Source organism: Aedes albopictus, chromosome 1 (assembly GCF_035046485.1).
Source record: "Aedes albopictus strain Foshan chromosome 1, AalbF5, whole genome shotgun sequence".
Taxonomy (NCBI): domain Eukaryota; kingdom Metazoa; phylum Arthropoda; class Insecta; order Diptera; family Culicidae; genus Aedes; species Aedes albopictus.
The window spans coordinates 308,958,204-308,984,580 of record NC_085136.1 but is presented as its reverse complement, the minus strand read 5'-3'; the positions used below and the strand labels follow the sequence as shown (position 1 = coordinate 308,984,580).

The 26,377-nt window shown below is 45.3% G+C and overlaps 1 protein-coding gene across 1 annotated transcript in view; it reads left to right on the top strand.

The window, feature by feature from the left end:
- Window positions 1-26,377, top strand: part of LOC109621728 (uncharacterized) — a 634,920-nt gene that overhangs the window by 200,690 nt on the left and 407,853 nt on the right. The window contains exon 4 of the mRNA XM_062847117.1: window positions 23,339-23,460. Coding sequence (XP_062703101.1) covers window positions 23,339-23,460 — 122 coding nt within the window. The remainder of the gene's footprint in view (window positions 1-23,338; window positions 23,461-26,377) is intronic.

Below are 26,377 nucleotides of genomic sequence, written 5' to 3'. Positions count from 1 at the left end.
CAGATGTCTTCCAGGATTCTCGAAGGAATCCTTCCCGGATTCTCGGAGGAATCCTTCCCGGATTCTCGGAGGAATCCTTCCCGGATTCTCGGAGGAATCCTTCCCGGATTCTCGGAGGAATCCTTCCCGGATTCTCGGAGGAATCCTTCCAGGATTCTCGGAGGAATCCTTCCAGGATTCTCGGAGGAATCCTTCCAGGATTCTCGGAGGAATCCTTCCAGGATTCTCGGAGGAATCCTTCCAGGATTCTCGGAGGAATCCTTCCAGGATTCTCGGAGGAATCCTTCCAGGATTCTCGGAGGAATCCTTCCAGGATTCTCGGAGGAATCCTTCCAGGATTCTCGGAGGAATCCTTCCAGGATTCTCGGAGGAATCCTTCCAGGATTCTCGGAGGAATCCTTCCAGGATTCTCGGAGGAATCCTTCCAGGATTCTCGGAGGAATCCTTCCAGGATTCTCGGAGGAATCCTTCCAGGATTCTCGGAGGAATCCTTCCAGGATTCTCGGAGGAATCCTTCCAGGATTCTCGGAGGAATCCTTCCAGGATTCTCGGAGGAATCCTTCCAGGATTCTCGGAGGAATCCTTCCAGGATTCTCGGAGGAATCCTTCCAGGATTCTCGGAGGAATCCTTCCAGGATTCTCGGAGGAATCCTTCCAGGATTCTCGGAGGAATCCTTCCAGGATTCTCGGAGGAATCCTTCCAGGATTCTCGGAGGAATCCTTCCAGGATTCTCGGAGGAATCCTTCCAGGATTCTCGGAGGAATCCTTCCAGGATTCTCGGAGGAATCCTTCCAGGATTCTCGGAGGAATCCTTCCAGGATTCTCGGAGGAATCCTTCCAGGATTCTCGGAGGAATCCTTCCAGGATTCTCGGAGGAATCCTTCCAGGATTCTCGGAGGAATCCTTCCAGGATTCTCGGAGGAATCCTTCCAGGATTCTCGGAGGAATCCTTCCAGGATTCTCGGAGGAATCCTTCCAGGATTCTCGGAGGAATCCTTCCAGGATTCTCGGAGGAATCCTTCCAGGATTCTCGGAGGAATCCTTCCAGGATTCTCGGAGGAATCCTTCCAGGATTCTCGGAGGAATCCTTCCAGGATTCTCGGAGGAATCCTTCCAGGATTCTCGGAGGAATCCTTCCAGGATTCTCGGAGGAATCCTTCCAGGATTCTCGGAGGAATCCTTCCAGGATTCTCGGAGGAATCCTTCCAGGATTCTCGGAGGAATCCTTCCAGGATTCTCGGAGGAATCCTTCCAGGATTCTCGGAGGAATCCTTCCAGGATTCTCGGAGGAATCCTTCCAGGATTCTCGGAGGAATCCTTCCAGGATTCTCGGAGGAATCCTTCCAGGATTCTCGGAGGAATCCTTCCAGGATTCTCGGAGGAATCCTTCCAGGATTCTCGGAGGAATCCTTCCAGGATTCTCGGAAGAATCCTTCCAGGATTCTCGGAAGAATCCTTCCAGGATTCTCGGAAGAATCCTTCCAGGATTCTCGGAAGAATCCTTCCAGGATTCTCGGAGGAATCCTTCCAGGATTCTCGGAAGAATCCTTCCAGGATTCTCGGAAGAATCCTTCCAGGATTCTCGGAGGAATCCTTCCAGGATTCTCGGAGGAATCCTTCCAGGATTCTCGGAGGAATCCTTCCAGGATTCTCGGAGGAATCCTTCCAGGATTCTCGGAGGAATCCTTCCAGGATTCTCGGAGGAATCCTTCCAGGATTCTCGGAGGAATCCTTCCAGGATTCTCGGAGGAATCCTTCCAGGATTCTCGGAGGAATCCTTCCAGGATTCTCGGAGGAATCCTTCCAGGATTCTCGGAGGAATCCTTCCAGGATTCTCGGAGGAATCCTTCCAGGATTCTCGGAGGAATCCTTCCAGGATTCTCGGAGGAATCCTTCCAGGATTCTCGGAGGAATCCTTCCAGGATTCTCGGAGGAATCCTTCCAGGATTCTCGGAGGAATCCTTCCAGGATTCTCGGAGGAATCCTTCCAGGATTCTCGGAGGAATCCTTCCAGGATTCTCGGAGGAATCCTTCCAGGATTCTCGGAGGAATCCTTCCAGGATTCTCGGAGGAATCCTTCCAGGATTCTCGGAGGAATCCTTCCAGGATTCTCGGAGGAATCCTTCCAGGATTCTCGGAGGAATCCTTCCAGGATTCTCGGAGGAATCCTTCCAGGATTCTCGGAGGAATCCTTCCAGGATTCTCGGAGGAATCCTTCCAGGATTCTCGGAGGAATCCTTCCAGGATTCTCGGAGGAATCCTTCCAGGATTCTCGGAGGAATCCTTCCAGGATTCTCGGAGGAATCCTTCCAGGATTCTCGGAGGAATCCTTCCAGGATTCTCGGAGGAATCCTTCCAGGATTCTCGGAGGAATCCTTCCAGGATTCTCGGAGGAATCCTTCCAGGATTCTCGGAGGAATCCTTCCAGGATTCTCGGAGGAATCCTTCCAGGATTCTCGGAGGAATCCTTCCAGGATTCTCGGAGGAATCCTTCCAGGATTCTCGGAGGAATCCTTCCAGGATTCTCGGAGGAATCCTTCCAGGATTCTCGGAGGAATCCTTCCAGGATTCTCGGAGGAATCCTTCCAGGATTCTCGGAGGAATCCTTCCAGGATTCTCGGAGGAATCCTTCCAGGATTCTCGGAGGAATCCTTCCAGGATTCTCGGAGGAATCCTTCCAGGATTCTCGGAGGAATCCTTCCAGGATTCTCGGAGGAATCCTTCCAGGATTCTCGGAGGAATCCTTCCAGGATTCTCGGAGGAATCCTTCCAGGATTCTCGGAGGAATCCTTCCAGGATTCTCGGAGGAATCCTTCCAGGATTCTCGGAGGAATCCTTCCAGGATTCTCGGAGGAATCCTTCCAGGATTCTCGGAGGAATCCTTCCAGGATTCTCGGAGGAATCCTTCCAGGATTCTCGGAGGAATCCTTCCAGGATTCTCGGAGGAATCCTTCCAGGATTCTCGGAGGAATCCTTCCAGGATTCTCGGAGGAATCCTTCCAGGATTCTCGGAGGAATCCTTCCCGGATTCTCGGAGGAATCCTTTCCGGATTCTCGGAGGAATCCTTCCAGGATTCTCGGAGGAATCCTTCCCGGATTCTCGGAGGAATCCTTCCCGGATTCTCGGAGGAATCCTTTCCGGATTCTCGGAGGAATCCTTCCCGGATTCTCGGAGGAATCCTTCCCGGATTCTCGGAGGAATCCTTCCCGGATTCTCGGAGGAATCCTTCCCGGATTCTTTGAGGAATCCTTCCAGGATTCTCGGAGGAATCCTTCCTGAACTCTTGGAGATTCGATTACTAGTTGTCATAGGAGTTTTTGGACATTCCTGGATAACTAGATACGATTCTCACATTCTCTCCCTTCAACCTTCCAACGCCCTCCCAATTCGCTGCCGTCCCTAAGCGCAAACATCTCCTTGAATATCACATGAAACCTCCCAGCTGCTCTGATCTCAGTTAAATTCCCTTTGAGTAAATTTAGTTCAGGATTCCTCGGAGGAATCCTTACAGGATTCTCGGAGGAATCCTTCCAGGATTCTCGGAGGAATCCTTCTAGGATTCTCGGAGGAATCCTTCCAGGATTCTCGGAGGAATCCTTCCAGGATTCTCGGAGGAATCCTTCCAGGATTCTCGAAGGAATCCTTCCAGGATTCTCGGAGGAATCCTTCCAGGATTCTCGGAGGAATCCTTCCAGGATTCTCGGAGGAATCCTTCCAGGATTCTCGGAGGAATCCTTCCAGGATTCTCGGAGGAATCCTTCCAGGATTCTCGGAGGAATCCTTCCAGGATTCTCGGAGGAATCCTTCCAGGATTCTCGGAGGAATCCTTCCAGGATTCTCGGAGGAATCCTTCCAGGATTCTCGGAGGAATCCTTCCAGGATTCTCGGAGGAATCCTTCCAGGATTCTCGGAGGAATCCTTCCAGGATTCTCGGAGGAATCCTTCCAGGATTCTCGGAGGAATCCTTCCAGGATTCTCGGAGGAATCCTTCCAGGATTCTCGGAGGAATCCTTCCAGGATTCTCGGAGGAATCCTTCCAGGATTCTCGGAGGAATCCTTCCAGGATTCTCGGAGGAATCCTTCCAGGATTCTCGGAGGAATCCTTCCAGGATTCTCGGAGGAATCCTTCCAGGATTCTCGGAGGAATCCTTCCAGGATTCTCGGAGGAATCCTTCCAGGATTCTCGGAGGAATCCTTCCAGGATTCTCGGAGGAATCCTTCCAGGATTCTCGGAGGAATCCTTCCAGGATTCTCGGAGGAATCCTTCCAGGATTCTCGGAGGAATCCTTCCCGGATTCTCGGAGGAATCCTTCCAGGATTCTCGGAGGAATCCTTCCAGGATTCTCGGAGGAATCCTTCCAGGATTCTCGGAGGAATCCTTCCAGGATTCTCGGAGGAATCCTTCCAGGATTCTCGGAGGAATCCTTCCAGGATTCTCGGAGGAATCCTTCCAGGATTCTCGGAGGAATCCTTCCAGGATTCTCGGAGGAATCCTTCCAGGATTCTCGGAGGAATCCTTCCAGGATTCTCGGAGGAATCCTTCCAGGATTCTCGGAGGAATCCTTCCAGGATTCTCGGAGGAATCCTTCCAGGATTCTCGGAGGAATCCTTCCAGGATTCTCGGAGGAATCCTTCCAGGATTCTCGGAGGAATCCTTCCAGGATTCTCGGAGGAATCCTTCCAGGATTCTCGGAGGAATCCTTCCAGGATTCTCGGAGGAATCCTTCCAGGATTCTCGGAGGAATCCTTCCAGGATTCTCGGAGGAATCCTTCCAGGATTCTCGGAGGAATCCTTCCAGGATTCTCGGAGGAATCCTTCCAGGATTCTCGGAGGAATCCTTCCAGGATTCTCGGAGGAATCCTTCCAGGATTCTCGGAGGAATCCTTCCAGGATTCTCGGAGGAATCCTTCCAGGATTCTCGGAGGAATCCTTCCAGGATTCTCGGAGGAATCCTTCCAGGATTCTCGGAGGAATCCTTCCAGGATTCTCGGAGGAATCCTTCTAGGATTCTCGGAGGAATCCTTCCAGGATTCTCGGAGGAATCCTTCCAGGATTCTCGGAGGAATCCTTCCAGGATTCTCGGAGGAATCCTTCCAGGATTCTCGGAGGAATCCTTCCAGGATTCTCGGAGGAATCCTTCCAGGATTCTCGGAGGAATCCTTCCAGGATTCTCGGAGGAATCCTTCCAGGATTCTCGGAGGAATCCTTCCAGGATTCTCGGAGGAATCCTTCCAGGATTCTCGGAGGAATCCTTCCAGGATTCTCGGAGGAATCCTTCCAGGATTCTCGGAGGAATCCTTCCAGGATTCTCGGAGGAATCCTTCCAGGATTCTCGGAGGAATCCTTCCAGGATTCTCGGAGGAATCCTTCCAGGATTCTCGGAGGAATCCTTCCAGGATTCTCGGAGGAATCCTTCCAGGATTCTCGGAGGAATCCTTCCAGGATTCTCGGAGGAATCCTTCCAGGATTCTCGGAGGAATCCTTCCAGGATTCTCGGAGGAATCCTTCCCGGATTCTCGGAGGAATCCTTTCCGGATTCTCGGAGGAATCCTTCCAGGATTCTCGGAGGAATCCTTCCCGGATTCTCGGAGGAATCCTTTCCGGATTCTCGGAGGAATCCTTCCCGGATTCTCGGAGGAATCCTTCCCGGATTCTCGGAGGAATCCTTCCCGGATTCTCGGAGGAATCCTTCCCGGATTCTTTGAGGAATCCTTCCAGGATTCTCGGAGGAATCCTTCCTGAACTCTTGGAGATTCGATTACTAGTTGTCATAGGAGTTTTTGGACATTCCTGGATAACTAGATACGATTCTCACATTCTCTCCCTTCAACCTTCCAACGCCCTCCCAATTCGCTGCCGTCCCTAAGCGCAAACATCTCCTTGAATATCACATGAAACCTCCCAGCTGCTCTGATCTCAGTTAAATTCCCTTTGAGTAAATTTAGTTCAGGATTCCTCGGAGGAATCCTTACAGGATTCTCGGAGGAATCCTTCCAGGATTCTCGGAGGAATCCTTCCAGGATTCTCGGAGGAATCCTTCTAGGATTCTCGGAGGAATCCTTCCAGGATTCTCGGAGGAATCCTTCCAGGATTCTCGGAGGAATCCTTCCAGGATTCTCGAAGGAATCCTTCCAGGATTCTCGGAGGAATCCTTCCAGGATTCTCGGAGGAATCCTTCCAGGATTCTCGGAGGAATCCTTCCAGGATTCTCGGAGGAATCCTTCCAGGATTCTCGGAGGAATCCTTCCAGGATTCTCGGAGGAATCCTTCCAGGATTCTCGGAGGAATCCTTCCAGGATTCTCGGAGGAATCCTTCCAGGATTCTCGGAGGAATCCTTCCAGGATTCTCGGAGGAATCCTTCCAGGATTCTCGGAGGAATCCTTCCAGGATTCTCGGAGGAATCCTTCCAGGATTCTCGGAGGAATCCTTCCAGGATTCTCGGAGGAATCCTTCCAGGATTCTCGGAGGAATCCTTCCAGGATTCTCGGAGGAATCCTTCCAGGATTCTCGGAGGAATCCTTCCAGGATTCTCGGAGGAATCCTTCCAGGATTCTCGGAGGAATCCTTCCAGGATTCTCGGAGGAATCCTTCCAGGATTCTCGGAGGAATCCTTCCAGGATTCTCGGAGGAATCCTTCCAGGATTCTCGGAGGAATCCTTCCAGGATTCTCGGAGGAATCCTTCCAGGATTCTCGGAGGAATCCTTCCAGGATTCTCGGAGGAATCCTTCCAGGATTCTCGGAGGAATCCTTCCAGGATTCTCGGAGGAATCCTTCCAGGATTCTCGGAGGAATCCTTCCAGGATTCTCGGAGGAATCCTTCCCGGATTCTCGGAGGAAGCCTTTCAAGATTCTCGCAGTAATCTTTGCAGGACTCTGGGAGGATTTTTTCCCAGGATTTTCAGAGGAATTCTTCCAGAACTCTCGGAGATTAAATAACTCGCATTCATAGAAGTTTTTTTTAATCAATTTGTTTATTTGAAAGGCCTAGACGCCCGAAGGCTTTACGAGGCCAATAAAACCATTTTAATTTTCAAAAGATAAACTAATAGAACTTCATAGAAGTTCTTGGACATTCCTGGATTCCTCAATACAATTCGCATGCTTTCCTCTTTTGACCTGATGTAACCAAAAACGCCCTTCGAATTCCCTGCCGTCCGTATTCGTTAACACTCCTTGAATATCACATGAAGCCTCCCATCTGCTCTAATCTCAGTTGGGTTGTTTGAGTGAATCCATTTAAATAGACTTGCACGTTCGAAGCATTTACAGGTTCTAAATTTCAAGACACTTGTACACATATCGAATATCATAGAAATCCGAAGGGCTCGAGGATAAATCGAAAGAAGTTAAACGGTAGATTTTTTCATGATTATAAGGTCGAACTTGCGCGATGTGGTTAAACCTGATCCATGAAAGGCCTTGAGCCTTTTCCTCAATCCTGGACGATCATTATAGCCGATACAGAACCAAGGCGAGACAGTGACTTCTGGGCGTTGAACAAAATTCTGAACGGTGAGCTCGATTCTTGATATGATTACAGATCATAATTGATGAAGTGGAACCTAGGCGATGAGGTTTCACATGGCCGATAAGGTAATACCTAGACGGTGAGTTGATGTGGCTGAACTGAACGATACCTCAACGGAAAGATACTACCTGATCGACGAGATAGAACCTTGACAAGGATGCAGAAAAAGGGAATTTTCGATGAGGTAAAATTGGATGTGAGCTGCCAACTTGGACGATGAGGCTGAGTTCAAGCGAAGACGTATAACCTGGACGATGAGACAGATCATAAAATAACTACAAATATTCTTATGCACTTTTTTCTTTTGATCCAGTGTCAACCTGGGCTGGAAGTGAGTGGCAATTGGATGTTGTAACTCCACTACCTGGTTTACGTAGTTGAACCTAAAAAATATGTCTTAACGTTGCCGATGAGGCAAACAATAGAGATACAACGAAGTCACACCTTCAATTTTCAAGCACACCAATCTGAAGAACAAAATGACAGTTTGCACTGGATCGATTGATCGATTGATCACTACCAATGCGTTATAACCAATCGGTCAAATTATCAGCGAAAATCAGCATTCGGCTTTTCAGTTTTGTGGTCTTGATATATCGAGATGTGACTTCAGCATACGGTGGAAAGTGAGACCAGATGAGGCTTAACTAAAACGATAACTAACAATGCGGACGAGGAAGTTCATTTGTGCTGAATTCAAATGCTGAGACGATTTGGCTGAACGATAGGATACCTCCAGCGAAAAGTTTATGCTTGCAGGATACTACGAAAAGTATTGGTTGACGAGGATCACCCTAAGCAAAGAAGTACATATAATTTTCGTGAAGCAAGCAATTGTACCTAGTCAATGAAGTAAATCTTAAACGATCAGAGAAAGCTTTGTCAATGCGGTAAAATCTTCACGAGTATATATAACTTGGACGATGAGACTGACTTCAAACGAGAAGTATGACACGGACGATGAGGCAGCTCCCAAAAGAACTACACATATGCATAGTAACTTACTCAAATAGTATATAGCTAGCCATAAGGCTTGACCATTACAGAACTGCATAACATACCAGTGAGTTACAACCTGGTTGATAAAATAGTACTGAATCTGGACGATGAGGCTCAACAAGAACGCAAGCGGTATTAGCTGCTTGAAATGAGACCATGCGGCTGAACCTGTTCGTTGTAGGTTATAATCTAAATAAGGAAGCTCAAACTGCATGTAATGATGGAGTTTAATCTGGTCGATGAGGTGAAATTTTAATGTTGAGGCGATGAAGAAAACCGATAATGGTACCTGAAGGGGTTCAGCCCTATTGATGCGAAAAAAAAAACTGCTCGGTGAGGTTAATCCAAGCAAGGAAGTATCACTTGGACGATAATATTGAACCACGTCCAGTGAAGAGAATTGTCAGACAAAAGAGGCACAAAACAAGCAACAAAGAAGGCGCGACGATTACTCTTTATCCCTACTGGTAACAGATAATGACATGATCTCGAAAATTTTTGTTGCAGACAAAACGGAAGCTGAATTTGTTGCGTAATTTTCAACTCGTGAATAATCAATTATTCCTAACCCAAAGTCGAAACTGTTTGATGATAGATCTTCAGTAGAGTTGCAGTGTTTACCGACTCGAAGTTACTGTTCGAAAATCGCAAGGCAAGGCTTAAAAATTTCTAAACTCGTGGTGTACGATGTTAATCTTATTATTTTCAAGTTTGGACAAACTTATGTCGCATTAGGTGGATTGTCGCAACAAATACAGGTTGCGACATTGTCATTATTGTTGCGCGATGGTTGAATTTTGATTCACTGACCACGTCAAGGCGGTAGAACTTGGTCGATCAGACTGGGCTTTGTTGATGTGGTAAAATCTATAGGAGGAGGGCCCGTGTAGCTGCCGGCTTAGAATAGCACTACGGACCACCTGTTCCGGGGGTAAAAGTCCACCAAACAGGTAACCCCAATCCAAGGTGTCAGGCGACCCGCGCTGAGGGATGAATGGTTGAGGGGGTTTAAAAGATGATCGATCTTTAACGGAGCCCGTAGCGTGGGTAGATCGCCTTTTTGGGTTGCGTTACGGTGATAGATCTACCAAACCGAAATCTAGTGTCGTCCTATTTTTCAATTTTGGAATATGTGTTCTGGTAATTCAAGGAATTATAGTATTTAGTCCTTACTACTGGTGTTTTGGTGACTTCCAGTTTTTGAATAAAACTGAGTTTACCAACTTTACTTCGCATATAGTTAAAAACCTCACCATCTGAGGCTAAACTCAATGCAAAGGAAATCAAATCGGGTTAGGGATCCATGTATGTATTAACTCTTCGAAGACTGGAAAGTGCTAGTACGCAAGGAACATACTAGAATCCTTATTACTGAACACATGTTCCATTATTGGAATGATATTGCTGCTAATGTTAAAACCCGGGTCCTAAACTTCCTACTGGGGAGAATTTAGCAGTAAAACAAGGGTGATGCTAGATTTCCGATGCATGGCCAATATCAGTACTCTTGTTTTGTTTTCTAAGAAAACAAAACAAAAACTGTATCAAAATCGATACTTTATTGCCCCTCAATGGCAATTGAGTAATGCGACATGCACTACACTAAGGATACGGGTAATGTCACAATAGATCTAAAAACTGGTCACAGTGACAAACCCGAACAGGAATGAAAAAAAAAAACAATAAGAGGAGGTACATATTAAACAATGAGGCTGTATCTTGCGAAGCATGATGAGGTAAAAGGAGACAAAACTGTGAAGATGCTGAGTCTGCAGCGATTGTGGATCTATTGAGAAACAGAATAGATTTCATGTTTGAGATTAAGAATATTTAGTGGATTTAAACCGGTACGATGAGGTTAAATGTGGCCGATAAGGCTAAGCCTGAACGCAAGAGGCATAACCTTCAACCTCACCTATGATGAGGCTAACCTTGAACGGTGAGGTGTACAAACTTGACGATGACGTTGAATCTGGTCGATGAGGCCGAACAACCTTGTAGGTGTGAAACAAACTGGCCGATGTGGTAGAACATGAACAAGGAATAATTTGGACGATTAAGATGAACCTGGCCATGGAGATGAGACAACTAAGTGGAACTTGTAGAACGGCTTCGATAAAATCGAAAGTATCCAATTAATGATGGATTCTTCTTTTAAAATCTTGAAGGCTGGGTCGATGAGACTGATCGATAAGAAATCATTTGAATAACCTTGATGATGTGAAACATTTTGGTCGATACGGTCAATAACTTGACTCTTGTCAAGAATGTGGAACTTGTAGATACTTAACGTCAAACTTGGTACTATGACCTGGACTATGCTGAGGATGCTAATGCTGAGGATGCTTCGGTATTAGTCTGTGCCATTGTGAAATAGAACAACCTACGTAAAAACCTGGTAGATTAGGTGAAACCTAGACAATAATTATAAACATGATCGATGAGGTTGGACCTGAATCCTGCTCTTTTATACGATGAGGCTAAACTTGACCTTAGAGTTACAAACTTGACGATGAAGTTTAATGTGACCGATGAGGCAAACCATTTTGCTGGTGGAAAGCAATCTGGTCGATGAGGCTGAACCTAATCAAGGAATTATAATTTGGACGTTGACAAGGAACATTGTCAAAAAGTAATTTAAACCGTCAAATAGAATATGCAAGAAGAAGTATGCAAGTTTCACTAGAACTCGATCGTTTCCATTAGACCTAGAAATAAGGTAAATAATGGCAGAATCATTTTAAATAGTTAGCTCTAAAAAAATCGACGAATATGAAAATTTCATGAGAGACTATGAAAGACTTCGCACGGACAATACACGAGATATTTCATGGGGATTCTCACCAGGAATTCAGTACATCCTCGGTGATATGGTACATTTTGGTCGATAAGGAAGAATCTTGACAAGGTGGTACGAAGAGGTTAAGTCGGTTATAAGATCCTGAAGCTGGAAGGGACAATTGGATAATAAGGTTAGATGCTAAATTATTTAGTTATTTGAATAATTGTGAACCACGAAATTGAAGAAGTGAAACCTGGACGACGAGGCTGAAACCGGCCAATGATATTGAACTAGATCTCATTAGGATGCAAGATGAGACTTTAAATTGAACGATATTTTTGAAGCTGGTCGAGGCGCTTGAACTTGACTTTTCAGATTGATCATTATCGATGCCGTAAAATTTGTACGTAGTGGTACAGCTCAAGCCCGTGCACAAGGAAGTTGTTTTGGGAAATAATCCCCTCCCATTGCCAATGTTCCGTACACTAAAGTTAGGGAAAACCTTTTCCTTGTTGCCTTTTTGTGCATGGGTCTAGTACAGCTTAAATCTTAACAGTAAAGGCGATTTGGCTGAACGATAGGATTCTCCCTGAAGAAGGTACAGCCTGGTTGATGTGAGACACTTTGGTCGATGAGATTGACCCTAAGTTAGAGAGTTTAACTTAGGAGATATAATTGAACCTTGTCAAGGTGCTAGAATTTAAACGATCACACTGAACTTTATCGATGCTGTGGAATTTGTACGGCGAGGTACAGCTTTAACTTAAACAATAAGGATGATTGTCAAACATCGAAATATCAAAGACCAGGACGATGAGGCAAAATAGTACAAAACGGCAAAGATGCCATTATGAAACAGAATAACCTAAAAAATGAATTACGATATGTAGACTAGTAAGTTCAAACTGATGGAGTGATGGAGTTGAATGTGATAGATGAAGTAAATTTTACCTTAGCTTCAATTACCAGGTGCAGTGCTGAGACGATGAGGTTGAACGATGGGATGCCATCTGAAAAAGGTACAACCTTGATGATGTGAAAATAAAACTGAACGATAAAGTTGATCCTATACTAGGAACTATATCTTGGGCGATGTGGTTGACTGTTGCAAAGGATTGATCATAATTTGGCCAATGAGATTGAACCTGAACACTTCAGATATTTCCGATAGGGTACAAAGCTGACGATGAAGTACAACAAAGAAGTATAACTTGGACCATGAAATTGACCCTTGCCGAAGAGACAAGTTCGATCGTTGATTTGTCGATGCACGTTGAGGAGGAACAACGTGGACGATGTGGTTGAATCTTGCGATAGGATTAATATTTGGACGATGAGGCAACATCTTCAAAAAGTTCAAAAATGCTAAGTCTGCTGCGAGTGTGGTTCCTTTGTATAGTAATCGCCTTTACGTTTCAATAAGAACCTGATTGCTCAAGTAAAACCTAGACGATAAGTATAAATATGGTTGATGAGGTTGAGTTTGAACGCATCAGGTATAACCTTAACGATGAGGTTAAGCTTGATCGATGATATGGGGCACAATCTAGACGAGGAGGTACTTAATTGATGGTGTCATTGACTCTGGTCGATGAGGCAAAGAAACTGTGAAGAGTGCTTTATATCCAAAAGGTTGTGACTGATGAGGTTGAATCTATACTAGGAAATATAATTTAGACGATGTGGATGAACGTTGTCGAAGACGAAAGACCTAAGCCGTTGCATATTATCAAGGATCAAAATGATGAGGCAAAGCCTCACAAAACTGCTGAGTAGTTAACGATATTAGTCTACAGCCATTTTGAAACCGAATATCACGAAAAATGAATTATATTCGAGATCTGTAAGTTCAAACTGGATCTGGATGATGGAGTTGAATCTGGTTGATGAGATTTAGTTTGAGTGCTGAGACAATAAGGTTGAACCAAAAAAATGTACAATCTTGTCGAGTGTTTGACGCTGTACAAGGAAGTATATCTTCGGTGATGCCGATGCCTCTTGCAAAGGATGAAGCATAAAAGGATCGTTGGGGTTGAACCTGAACGCATCAGTTATGGACTGGAAGATGAAGCGATGAGGCTGAACTTGACCGATAGGGTACAAACTTGACGATGAAGTTGCAACAAGAAAGTATAACTTGGATGATGAAACTGAACCTTGTCGAAGAGGTAGACTTCTGACAGTTTGATCGTTGATTTGACTGATACAGTACGAGGAGGTGCATCTTGGACAAGGCGGTTGAGTTTCGCGAAGGATAACAAATTTGGACGATGAGGCAAACTCTTTGAAAAAACTGCAAAAATGATGAGTCTGCAGCGAGTGTGAAGCCATTGTAAAACAGTATTGCGATAGCTTTTTCGTTTGAGTTGAAACCTGATTGCTGAAGTAAAACCTGAACGATTAGGCGTAATGTGGTCGATGAGGTTGAACTTGAACGCATCAGGTATAAATTACACGATGAGGCTGAAATTGATCGATGGCGTGAGGCACAATATGGACGAGGAGGTACAAAGTTAACGATGTCATTGACTCTGGCCGATGAGGCAGAACAACCTAACTGATGTGAAACTATTTGGCCGATGCGGTTGAACTTAAGGAAATATGATTCGGACCTTGTCGAAGATGAATAATCTAAACAGAGGAATATAATGTACAAGGGATAGTATCACCTAAGCGATAGGGATACACCTTGACGATGACGATGAAAAGAATCTACAGTATGAAGATTTTTAGAATATTTCATAAGAATTTGCCTAAGAATTTCTTCAGGATTTGCTCTTGAATACTCTAAGCTTGAATACTGTAGTTTTGCAAGGTTGTTTTTCTTAATATATTGTTCACATGCCAACATCGCAGACATTGATACCTACCAGTGTAGCATTACAACGCTAATTAGTCACTGACTAGTCTACATCAGCTCCCCTTCGAAATTGCACCAGCAGCGGCTTCAACATATATCAAACGACTTCAAACGAACTGCCTCTCGTGCCTCCCTTTCTGGAATTGGCTGATCCCGTTGACTATTTACATTTGCCAACATGACCGACCATCTGCCAACGACGACGACGACGACAATAGTTTAAAAGCCAATCTATGTATGTTTACTCTCTCTTCCAGTTGTGTGGCAATCCACTCGGTCTCGGGTATCTATCGTAGAGTTGTTCCTGGGGAAGTTGAACGAGGATTTCACAGAACATGACAAGGACCTCTCAACCGCTTGCTCCGTTACTCCCACCGCAGCGAGTCCTCAACCTTTAACTGTGTGACGACTGACTGTTCAAAGAGAACAGAAACAAACGCTTGTGGGCAATTGGTGACGACATGTTTCAAAGTTTGCCAGTTTCGTTTACCACAGCGAACCACCATCACCACCAACAGCACCACCTCGGATGTTGCTACATCGTTGCGAGCAGAGTATTACTCGGGATGATACCAGCCGATCAGACCTCGCTCGGCGGCGGTGGCGTCCCCACTGCTGATTAATGGAGCTGCGGATCTGAGATGACGCGTATCCTACGTATGTAGGAAACGGATAGAGAACCACCCAGCTCGGTCCGGAATTATTGTTGCCTGCCTGCCTGCCACATACATACACACACAGCAGCTGAGCTTGCGGAGGATTGCGAGCAGTTACTGTGGTGGCTGCCACGCTTACTGGATTCGTGGAGATGGTGGGATTTCGGCTCGGATTACATTCATAGCGGCAACAACGGCTTCATTGAAGTTGACAAACGATGACGATGACGGCGCGAAACCGTCCAAATGTGGGACACGTTCATGTTCGCTCACTGAACGTGAGCTTGAACTGAACGAAGCTTGAAAGATTCTCATTAGAGGCATGAAAGCTTTTCTTCAGAAGCTTGAAAGCTTCCCATCAGAAGCTTAAAAGCTTCTCATCAGAAGCTTGGAAGCTTCTCATCAGAAGCTTGGAAGCTTCTCATCAGAAGCTTGGATGCTTCTTATCAGAAGCTTGGAAGCTTCTCATCAGAAGCTTGGAAGCTTCTCATCAGACGCTTGGAAGCTTCTCATCAGACGCTTGGAAGCTTCTCATCAGAAGCTTGGAAGCTTCTCGTCAGAAGCTTGGATGCTTCTTATCAGAAGCTGGGAAGCTTCTCATCAGAAGCATGAAACCTTCTCATCAGAAGCTTAAAATCTTCTCATCAGAAGCTTGGAAGCTTCTCATCAGAAGCTTGGAAGCTTCTCATCAGAAGCTTGGAAGCTTCTCATCAGAAGCTTGAAAGCATCTCATCAGAAGCTTGGAAGCTTCTTATCAGAAGCTTAAAATCTTCTCATCAGAAGCTAGAAAGCTTATCATCAGAAGCTTGAAGGCTTCTCCTCAGAAGCTTGGAAGCTTCTCATCAGAAGCTTGAAATCTTCTCATCAGAAGCTTGGAAGCTTCTCATCAGAAGCTTGGAAGCTTCTCATCAGAAGCTTGGAAGCTTCTTATCAGAAGCTTGGAAGCTTCTCATCAGAAGCTTGGAAGCTTCTCATCAGAAGCTTGGAAGCTTCTCATCAGAAGCTTGGAAGCTTCTCATCAGAAGCTTGGAAGCTTCTCATCAGAAGCTTGGAAGCTTCTCATCAGAAGCTTGGAAGCTTCTCATCAGAAGCTTGGAAGCTTCTCATCAGAAGCTTGGAAGCTTCTCATCAGAAGCTTGGAAGCTTCTCATCAGAAGCTTGGAAGCTTCTCATCAGAAGCTTGGAAGCTTCTCATCAGAAGCTTGGAAGCTTCTCACCAGAAGCTTGAAAGGTTCTCATCAGAAGCTTGGATGCTTCTCATCAGAAGCTTGGAAGCTTCTCAACAGAAGCTTGAAAGCTTTTCATCAGAAGCTTGAGTTTTTCCATCAAAAAAGTATGAAAGCTTCTTATCAGAAGCTTGAAAGCTTCTCATCAGAATTTTGAAAGCTTCTCATCAGATGCTTGGAAGCTTCTCATCGGAAACTTGATAGTTTCTCATCAGAAGCTTCAAAACTTCTCATCAGTAACTTGAAAGCTTCTCATCGGTAAGTTAAGAGCTTCTCAACAGAAGCTTGGAAGCTTCTCATCAGAAGCTTGGAAGCATCTCATCAGAAGGTTGAAAACTTCTCATCAGTAACTTGAAAGCTTCTCATCAGAAACTTGAAAGCTTCTCATCAGAAGCTTGGAAGCTTCTCATCAGAAGCTTGAGTTTTTTCATCAAAAAAGTATCAGAAGCTTGAAAGCTTCTCATCAGAATCTTGAAAGCTTCTCATCAGATGCTTGGAAGCTTCTCATCAGAAGTTTGAAAGCTTCTCATCAGAAGCTTGAAAGGTTCTCATCAGAAGCTTGGAAGCTTCTTGAAAGCTTCTCATCAGAAATTTGGGAACTTTTCATCAGATTTTTTGTTTGTTTTCGTTTTGGAAGAACAAATTTCCACAAACTGGCACTTTTTCCACATTGCCAGAGAATTCCGACCCTTAAAATATCTCCGAAATTAATCCAATATTAGGCAACATTTTTCGGCTTCACCTCGTAGACTTAATAATTCAACACTTTTGCTCAATTCCATAAATTGAATTCACACTTTCACCCTTTCCAACATTTTCGAACTCTTCCATTAATTCCCCCATCCTCCAGCAAAAAAAAACAAAACTTTCTCTGTAAAAACCATCTTTTTCGCTGCCACCATCGACGACAACCGGTCATATCTCAGTTACTAACCCAGAGCCACCCACCACCTCCGAGAACTCCGGGCCGCCGAGAACCAGCCGCTTGCAGCGAAAAAATATGCTAAACTTTCAACCATAAACTTCCAAACGGTGGAACGGCACGAACGACGACGGCAACAGCAGCAATGGACTACGCCAGCCAGCCAGTCAGTGAATAAGTGTCCCCGCAGCTCGCACACCTCCCTGAATCCAACCTAGCACAGGAAAATCGACGCGTGTTTCGGAGTTTCCACGGCCTCTGGCTTTTCTAGGCTGAACCGGCAGCCGGCAGGCAGCAGCACTTTTATCGCGCACTTTTTACGCTCTTTTCGTGGAAAAGTTTGTCAAAGTCCCCGGGCGGATCACCCAGGATGGGTCACGTAAACTTTCCTCTCGTCGTCGTCGTCTCGTCCTAGGAAAAGCAGGAAAAAGGTTGAAAGTTTGCGCTCGGTCGCGTGAAAGTTTTTTTGCTGGGTACGCCTATCCTCCTGCTGCAGAACTGAAGACGCGATCTTACTTTACGAGAGGGAAAAGTTTAAATTTTATGTTTTATGAAGCTTGCTTAAGGGAAAAGTTGTCGCACTGACTGCCAGTCGGCTGCCGAGTGTATCGCGTCAGTAAATTGCGTGACTCTCGATACAAGAAGGGGTAGCATAAGGTAACCGTGGCATATGGTAGGTTATAGCCTTTCAGGAAGTTCAAATTGAAGTTGAGGGTTTATTCCTGGGTGACTATTTAATACGGGGATAGAGTTCTTCATATTGTGAAGTTTTGAATGATAATAGGAAAACTTGCTAGGCGCTATGTGAACCTAGAACACAGTTTACAAGACCTCTTGTTCACAAAAAGATTGCTACAATATGATTCTCATCAGAAGCGCGAGAGCTTCTCATCAGATGCTTGGAAGCTTCTCATCAGAAGCTTGGAAGCTTCTCACCAAAAGCTTGGAAGCTTCTCATCAGAAGCTTGGAAGCTTCTCATCAGAAGCTTGGAAGCTTCTCATCAGAAGCTTCTGATCATCAGAAGCTTGGAAGCTTCCCATCAGAAGCTTGGAAGCTTCTCATCAGAAGCTTGGAAGCTTCTCATCAGAAGCTTGGAAGCTTCTCATCAGAAGCTTGGAAGCTTCTCATCAGAAGCTTGGAAGCTTCTCATCAGAAGCTTGGAAGCTTCTCATCAGAAGCTTGGAAGCTTCTCATCAGAAGCATGGAAGCTTCTCATCAGAAGCTTGGAAGCTTCTCATCAGATGCTTGGATCTTCTCATCAGAAGCTTAGAAACTTCTCATCAGAACCTTGGAAGCTTCTCATAAGAACCTTGGAAGCTTCTCATCAGAAGCTTGGAAGCTTCTCATCAGAAGCTTGGAAGCTTCTCATCAGAAGCTTGGAAGCTTCTCATCAGAAGCTTGGAAGCTTCTCATCAGAAGCTTGGAAGCTTCTCATCAGAAGCTTGGAAGCTTCTCATCGGAAGCTTGGAAGCTTCTCATCAGAAGCTTGGAAGCTTCTCATCAGAAGCTTGGAAGCTTCTCATCAGAAGCTTGGAAGCTTCTCATCAGAAGTTTGGAAGCTTCTCATCAGAAGCTTGGAAGCTTCTCATCAGAAGCTTGGAAGCTTCTCATCAGAAGCTTGGAAGCTTCTCATCAGAAGCTTGGAAGCTTCTCATCAGAAGCTTGGAAGCTTCTCATCAGAAGCTTGGAAGCTTCTCATCAGAAGCTTGGAAGCTTCTCATCAGAAGCTTGGAAGCTTCTCATCAGAAGCTTGGAAGCTTCTCATCAGAAGCTTGGAAGCTTCTCACCAGAAGCTTGGAAGCTTCTCATCAGAATCTTGGAAACTTCTCATCAGAAGTTTGGAAGCTTCTCATCAGAAGTTTGGAGGCTTCTCATCAGAAGTTTGGAATCTTCTCATCAGAAGCTTGGAAGCTTCTCATCAGAAGCTTGGAAGCCTCTCATCAGAAGCTGGGAAGCTTCTCATCAGAAGCTGAGAAGCTTCTCATCTTATCAGAAGCTTGGAAGCTTCTCATCAGAAGCTTGGAAGCTTCTCATCAGAAGCTTCTAAGCTTCTCATCAGAAGCTTGGAAGTTGTTAATCAGAAGCTTGGAAGCTTCTCACCAGAAGCTTGGAAGCTTCTCATCAGAAGCTTTGAAGCTTCTCATTAAAAGCTTGGAAGCTTCTCATCAGAAGCTTGGAAACTTCTCATCAGAAGCTTGGAAGCTTGTCATCAGAAGTTTGGAAGCTTCTCATCAGAAGCTTGGAAGCTTCTCATCAGATGCTTGGAATCTTTTCGTCAGAAGCTTGGAAGCTTCTCATCAGAAGCTTGGAAGCTTCTGTCACGCACGGGGCCCGAAGAACACCGGGCCTAGCCTATCCTAGAGAACACTACGTAACCCGGTGTTACGCCGCGAAGGAAGCTCTTCGGTGTGACACGCCCTTGATGTAAGTGGTCAGTGAGATTGCGATTTCCAACAACAGACTTGGCTGGTTGTTGTGAATCTAGCTCTAAGTCGAATTAGCCTTGGGAAGGGCCTAGTACCGCGTTAGTTTAGGGGGGCGGCCTATGTTCCGTCTTCAGAAGGGTAATTCGTCCAAAGGGCTTGTATCGTCTAAGTCAAGGTTTTGCCTTTGGAATAGAGAAATCTCTCGGTTCACCCAAGAGAAGTATCTAGACCTTAAGCGCTAGACTTTTTCCTTCAAATAAGGTTGGGAAGGGCCTAGTACCGCGTAGTTTAGGGGGGCGGTCTATGTTCCGTCTTCAGAACCTTATAGAATCAAAAGTCGTTGCGAGGTTTTCGTGAATTTCGGATTGAGGGACAACTTCACCCGAGCGTTTCCAACTCGAAACTTCTGTATTTCCAGCGGCGCAAGCCGCTTTTATAGGGCATGTGGGTCTGGCTACCCACACTTACTTCTAAAGACAAAAAGAGATGCCAGAATTCTAATAATCTAACTTAAAAATAATATTTTCCCTCCCGCACTATCTGACTTCCATAAGTACGGTCGCCTTTTTACGACTTTCCACACCCAGAGCCTGATCGAGTCATACCCGATAGATGTACGCCGGTTCTACATAATCAACCTACGGTGCATCGATCCTAGCGCTATCTCACCGCAAGACGGTTGCGCATTCTGTTCCCAAGTCTTTTTTGGGAATTTTATTACCCTGCCGGCGGTCGTCCCTTTGGCCCTTTTCTGATTATCGCTGCCGGTTCCGTGGAACCTAAGCAAGACGAGGCTGGTGGATTGTTTCAATATTGATCAGCTACCTACTGGTAAGCTGACTTGCCACCTAAAGGGGACGCATCTCCGCCAACTGACAAAGGGTAATTATCGCCGCAATTTACGACCTTTCTATTTATTTCCCTTGCGCTTAGCCGCCGGGTGCTTCTATTCTATCTTGCGCATTGATCGGTGCAGCCGTGCAGGCCGTGTAAGTGCATCAGGATTCCTGACACACCATCCGATAGGCAACCAGCGTTCATCTATTTTTGTTCAATTCTTTCTTCCTACCGCGCGCGGGTGTCGCTTTGTCGAGGGTGGCGTACATACAGTGTCAAATAGCAAGCTCGGGAAATGCTTGAGATGGGACCCTTTTTCTGCCTTCTTTGCTTCCACAGATTCGGGTTGATGTCAATGCACTTGCTACCGTTGCCCATATGTTGGGTCGGGTTTGTTTGTTTTTTTCCTCCTTTTCCCTTTTCGGGCGTGTCGACCTAGGTTACTGACCGACGGAAGGTTGATCAGCATTTATTGCTAATTTTGATTGCGAATTATGAAATTACCGCGTCCGCGACAGCTTCTCATCAGAAGCTTGGAAGCTTTTCATCAGATCCTGTGTAGAAGCTTTCAAGCTTCTGATGAAAAGCTTTCAAGCTTCTGACGAGAAGAATCCAAGCTTCTGATGAGAAGCTTCCAAGTTTCTGATGAGAATCTTCCAAGTTTCTGATGAGAAGCTTCCAAGCTTCTGATGAGAAGCTTCAAAGCATCTAATGAGAAGCTTCCACGCTTCTGATGAGAAGCTTCCAAGCTTCTGATGAACAACTTCCAAGCTTCTGATGAGAAGCTTCCATGCTTCTGATGAGATGATTCCAAGCTTCTGATGAGAAGCTTCCAAGCTTCTGATGAGAAGCTTCCAAGCTTCTGATGAGAAGCTTCCATGATTCTGATGAGAAGCTTCCAAGCTTCTGATGAGAAGCTTCCAAGCTTCTTATGAGAAGCTTCCAAGCTTCTGATGAGAAGCTTCCAAGCTTCTGATGAGAAGCTTCCAAGCTTCTGATGAGAAGCTTCCAAGCTTCTGATGAGAAGCTTCCAAGCTTCTGATGAGAAGCTTCCAAGCTTCTGATGAGAAGCTTCCAAGCTTCTGATGAGAAGCTTCCAAGCTTCTGATGAGAAGCTTCTAAGCTTCTGATGAGAAGCTTCCAAGCTTCTGATGAGAAGCTTCCAAGCTTCTGATGAGAAGCTTCCAAGCTTCTGATGAGAAGCTTCCAAGCTACTGATGAGAAGCTTCCAAGCTTCTGATGAGAAGCTTCCAAGCTTTTGATGAGAAGCTTTCAAGCTTCTGATGAGAAGCTTCCAATCTTCTGATGAGAAGCTTCCAAGCTTCTGATGAGAAGCTTCCAAGCTTCTTATGAGAAGCTTCCAAGCTTCTGATGAGAAGCTTCCAAGCTTCTGATGAGAAGCTTCCAAGCTTCTGATGAGAAGCTTCCAAGCTTCTGATGAGAAGCTTCCAAGCTTCTGATGAGAAGCTTCCAAGCTTCTGATGAGAAGCTTCCAAGCTTCTGATGAGAAGCTTCTAAGCTTCTGATGAGAAGCTTCCAAGCTTCTGATGAGAAGCTTCCAAGCTTCTGATGAGAAGCTTCCAAGCTTCTGATGAGAAGCTTCCAAGCTACTGATGAGAAGCTTCCAAGCTTCTGATGAGAAGCTTCCAAGCTTTTGATGAGAAGCTTTCAAGCTTCTGATGAGAAGCTTCCAATCTTCTGATGAGAAGCTTCCAAGCTTCTAATGAGAAGCATCCAAGCTTCTAATGAGAAGCTTCCAAGCTTCTGATGAGAAGCTTCCAAGCTTCTGATGAGAAGCTTTCAAGCTTCTGATGAGAAGTATTCAAGCTTCTGCTGAGAAGCTATTATGCTTTTGATGTGAAGCTTCCAAGCTTCTGATGAGAAACTTCCAAACTTCTGATGAGAAGCTTCCAAGCTTCTGATAAGAAGCTTCCGAACTTCTGATGAGAAGCTTCAAAGTTTCTGATGAGACGATTCTGGTGTGAAATTTTCACATGATTCCGTTAATTAGGAACAAGCCTTCTCCGAATCAGTTTGCGGAAAAGTTTCAATGATCTGTTCGGTAGCTAAACTATGCACCAGCAATGATTGGCACCCCGAGTTATAATTTCTCCTATATCACCTCAAAGTGGACATTCAAAACAGAGCTGGATTGTTCATAGTATACTTAGTTATATTTTAGTTGTGCCATTATATTTGTTTCAATTATTGCTAACATTCAAGTGAACCATTTCCTGTTACATCAAAAAACAATTTCCCAACCGGGTTGTCTTCTTCGGTAAAACAACTATTTACCCAAAGATAAGAAGCTTACTCTTGCCAAGAACGCTGACACCCGAAACCCTTGGCCGTACACCACCTGCTCCAATTCATTCCGTCATCATGACGGATGCGGTAAGGTGAGGCTTCTACTCCTTCTCGATGAACGTACGCACCTGTCGACGTTGATTTCTCCTAGGTCTAGGTGGTAGACAGACCTTCCGTGGAACGGAAATCCTGCTCTTGTCATTTCGTTGAGGATTGTGAGCGAAACTGGAGGCTTGGTTTCATCTTTCGGATCTCACATGGGGGGGAAACCCCAACTACAACGGTGATTGAAATTGATCTGGAATGGCAGGCGAAAGGAGCAGAAGGTGCGACCACCACCAGAGAAGGCAGGTGGATTTCTGACAGCCTAGAAGTTGCTTTGATTGTGAGCTGGGAAGAGCTCCAGGTGGATTTGTGGTTTGAATAATGGAGGAGTTTTGAGAGGCATTGAATCTGTTGAAGAAACAGAAATAAGTATCAGCTTCATTGTGGAGCAAGGACGTCCCCAAGAGATAAGTTTTTGGGGAATTCTCAGGTGATCAAGGAAACTCTATGCTCAATTTTCAAGAAATTTTCCAAATATTTGCACATTGTTTTTTGAAAATTATTGATTTATCAAAAAAAAAATCAAAATATGAATAAAATGGAATAAACTCACACATATTTGTGCTTCATAGCTATTTTGAAGAAATTGGAATGGGATTCTTTCCCTCATTTCTACTTGATTATTCCATCTCACAAATATGTATATTCAAATAACATTTTTTTTTCTTTCCCATCCCTCCACAGAGACTTCCGGCTGGTGCTGCGGGAGGACCCGTCTTCGGTGTTTGCTCGGGACATCCAGATCGACAACACCGAGGGGCCGGTCGATTTCGATCTGTCGCGAGTGTACACCGGCATCGTGGAAGGTAGGTGTTCTCAACATTTTTTTTCATCTTCTTCTTTTCAGTGAAGTTTTCTTTCATTCGGAAAGAATCGTTTTCATTAAACAGGAGCGGAAAACTGAACTGAACTAACAACCAGTCAGTCAGTGGCTAATTTACACGGACAGTACTGCCGACTCTCGCTCTTCGTTTCCGCGAGCGTAGTAATGACTTCTCAGGAAGTTCTCAGGAAGAGCACGTTCAAGCGTGAAATTAAATTAGTTTCCACCTGGTGGCGGCCGGCCGTCCGTTTTATTTAGTTAGGACTCTTGGTTAGTTTGGAGTTTTCCAAGCGAACTTTGAAGGAAATTATCGCTTTTTTTCTTCCTTCGTGGATGGCATCCTATCTTCGGTTGATGTTCTTTAATATCAATAATTATGAAGAAATCTTAATTATTTATCAATCATTACATAAAAAATCGATGTAGTGGAACTCCGATTGTCGTGATACTTTGCTGGTTTGTAGCGCATCGGAAATGATTAGACCCATATTTTTTTTATTCCGTCATTAGGGTGCCCAATTTAAGGATTTATTTTTTGAAGGATAGAAAATATTTTATGCAAATTCAGTATCATAATTTCTATTTTCAATTCAATTTAATTTAATTTATTTTTCTGGAATTCAACGTTACTACATTTAATATTTACATTTACATTTCAGAGATTTGGTTTACCTTTCAGCTGAGAACAAGTCAAATTCATTTAAGATACATAAATACAAACAACAGAAAAGTGCTAGCTACATGTAGCTTTTTTAGGGAAAAGAGATCAACAAAAAAAACCCTAGATTTCAGAATGACTTAAAACTAATATCACAGATGTTGAGGGAAGAGTGCTTCGATTAGCGGGTTTGCTGACATCTCACAGGACGTCCTGAAGGATCTCGAGGCCCGTTCGATGCTTGCATCAATGGTGAGGATTCCGGCCAGCTTGTGGAGATCGTCGGTCGGGTACCAGGGGTTCAAGTTGAGAACCATCTTGAGCAGCTTGTTCTGTTTGACTTGCAGCCTCTTGCGGTGAGATTTGGCGCAGTTGCCTCAAACTGCCGATGCGTAGGTGAAAATTGGCCGGATGATGCACTTGACTACCAATAGCTTGTTTTTGATGTACAGTTTCAACCGTTGATTCAGCAGGGAGTACAGCGCTTTGGTAGAACGATCGACTTTTCCAGTGACGTAGTTTACATGTTTGTCGAACTTCAACTTCTTGTCGAACAGCACTCCAAGATATTTAACTTCATCGTCCCATGAGTTTGCTGACCATTGACGGTGATCGTCCTACGGGGGAGGTATTGAGCAGCACGCCTCCGGGTGAAGAAAATCGACTGAGTTTTGCCTGCATTCTGTTTGATTCGCCATTTCCGTTGGAATTCCTGGAGACTATTCATCGCCGCTTAGAGGTGAGTAACGACGACTTGCGGATCTTTGTCCGACACCAGGAAAGCCGTGTCGTCCGCAAAGAATGCATACGATACTCCATCTACCATCAGTACGTCCGAGGTTAGGACGTTGTAGAGGATCGGACTCAGGACTGATCCTTGGGGCACGCCCAAGGGGATGTTGTGGGCGCTGGAGCTTTCACCATTTACGGCAACCGCGAAAATCCGATTTGAAAGGAACGATTGCACAATCTTGACCAGGTAGAGTTGGAGATTCGAACGGAAGAGCTTGTACACGACGGCGTCTTGCCACACGGAGTCGTAGGCTTTTTCCACATCGAGAAGAATCATACCAGTCGAATTGCCCGTTCGAAATCCTTGTTTCACCTTTTGTGTGATGCGAGCAAGTTGGTGCACCGTTGAGTGTCCCGTTTTGAAGCCGAACTGTTCCGCTGGAACGACTTCTTCCGTCTCCAGGTGACGGTTTAACCGTGCGAGGATTACCCTTTCCAGGACTTTACTAAGGCTACTCAGGAGACTTTTCGGTCGGTAATTACCTGGATTGGTGATATCTTTGTTTGCCTTCGGGATGGCTATCACGTTGGCGTGTTTTCACCCGGTCGGAAAATAGCCTAAGGCCAAGCACGCGTTGAAGATTTTGGTCAAAACAACCAATCCTTTTCTTGGTAGGTGCTTGAGGCAGGTGTTCCGGATTCCATCCTGTCCGGGAGATTTCCGGTTTTTCAGCGTGCGGATGATTGATTTCACCTCTTTCGGTTTGACCAGGGCTGCATTAGGAACGGGTGGTCTTGCACCGCGAATTTGGTGGATTGCAGTGTCCACCACCGCCGAAGTTTCCGGATCGCCTTGCTCTTCATTGTTATGAGCGGCAGCAAACGTTGTTGCGAACGCTTCGGCTTTCTGTGATGGACTCACTACGAGGTTACCGTTCACGTTCAGCGGGGGGCTGTACTTGACCGTGTTCCGGAGGCTGCGCGTCAGCTTCCAAAATTGGTTGCTGCCATTATTCAGATTCTTCAGCATCGAACCAAAGTTCCTGTATCGGTGTTCTGCGCTTCTGGTGCTGATAACGTTGTTCAGGTGGTGTACAACCGCTCCAATCAGCGGGTCACGTCTACGAACAAAATGCCTGCGCCGAACATTCCTCAAACGAATCAGCAGCTTCAGCTCGTCGGGGATTTCCTTCTTTTTTGGGAGGATTCTTCGCGTAGGGACAGCAGCCTCTTCAGCCGCCTTTACTATCGAAGTGATTTTGCCTATTGCATCGTTGATTTTCTCCGGGCGATCTAGATCCTTGATCCAGTCTGCAGAAAGGTCAATTTCCAGATCGACTTTTCGAGCGAATGTGCTCCAATTCGCTTTGTCGAAGCAGCGGATGGTCTTTCCCGCCGGGGCTACTGGAATCTCAGCGTTGATTGTGAAGGTTACGGGCAGGTGGTCCGACGACAGTTCGACGTGTGTTATCGGCCTCGACATCTGCACCAGGTTGTTAGAGATCACCAA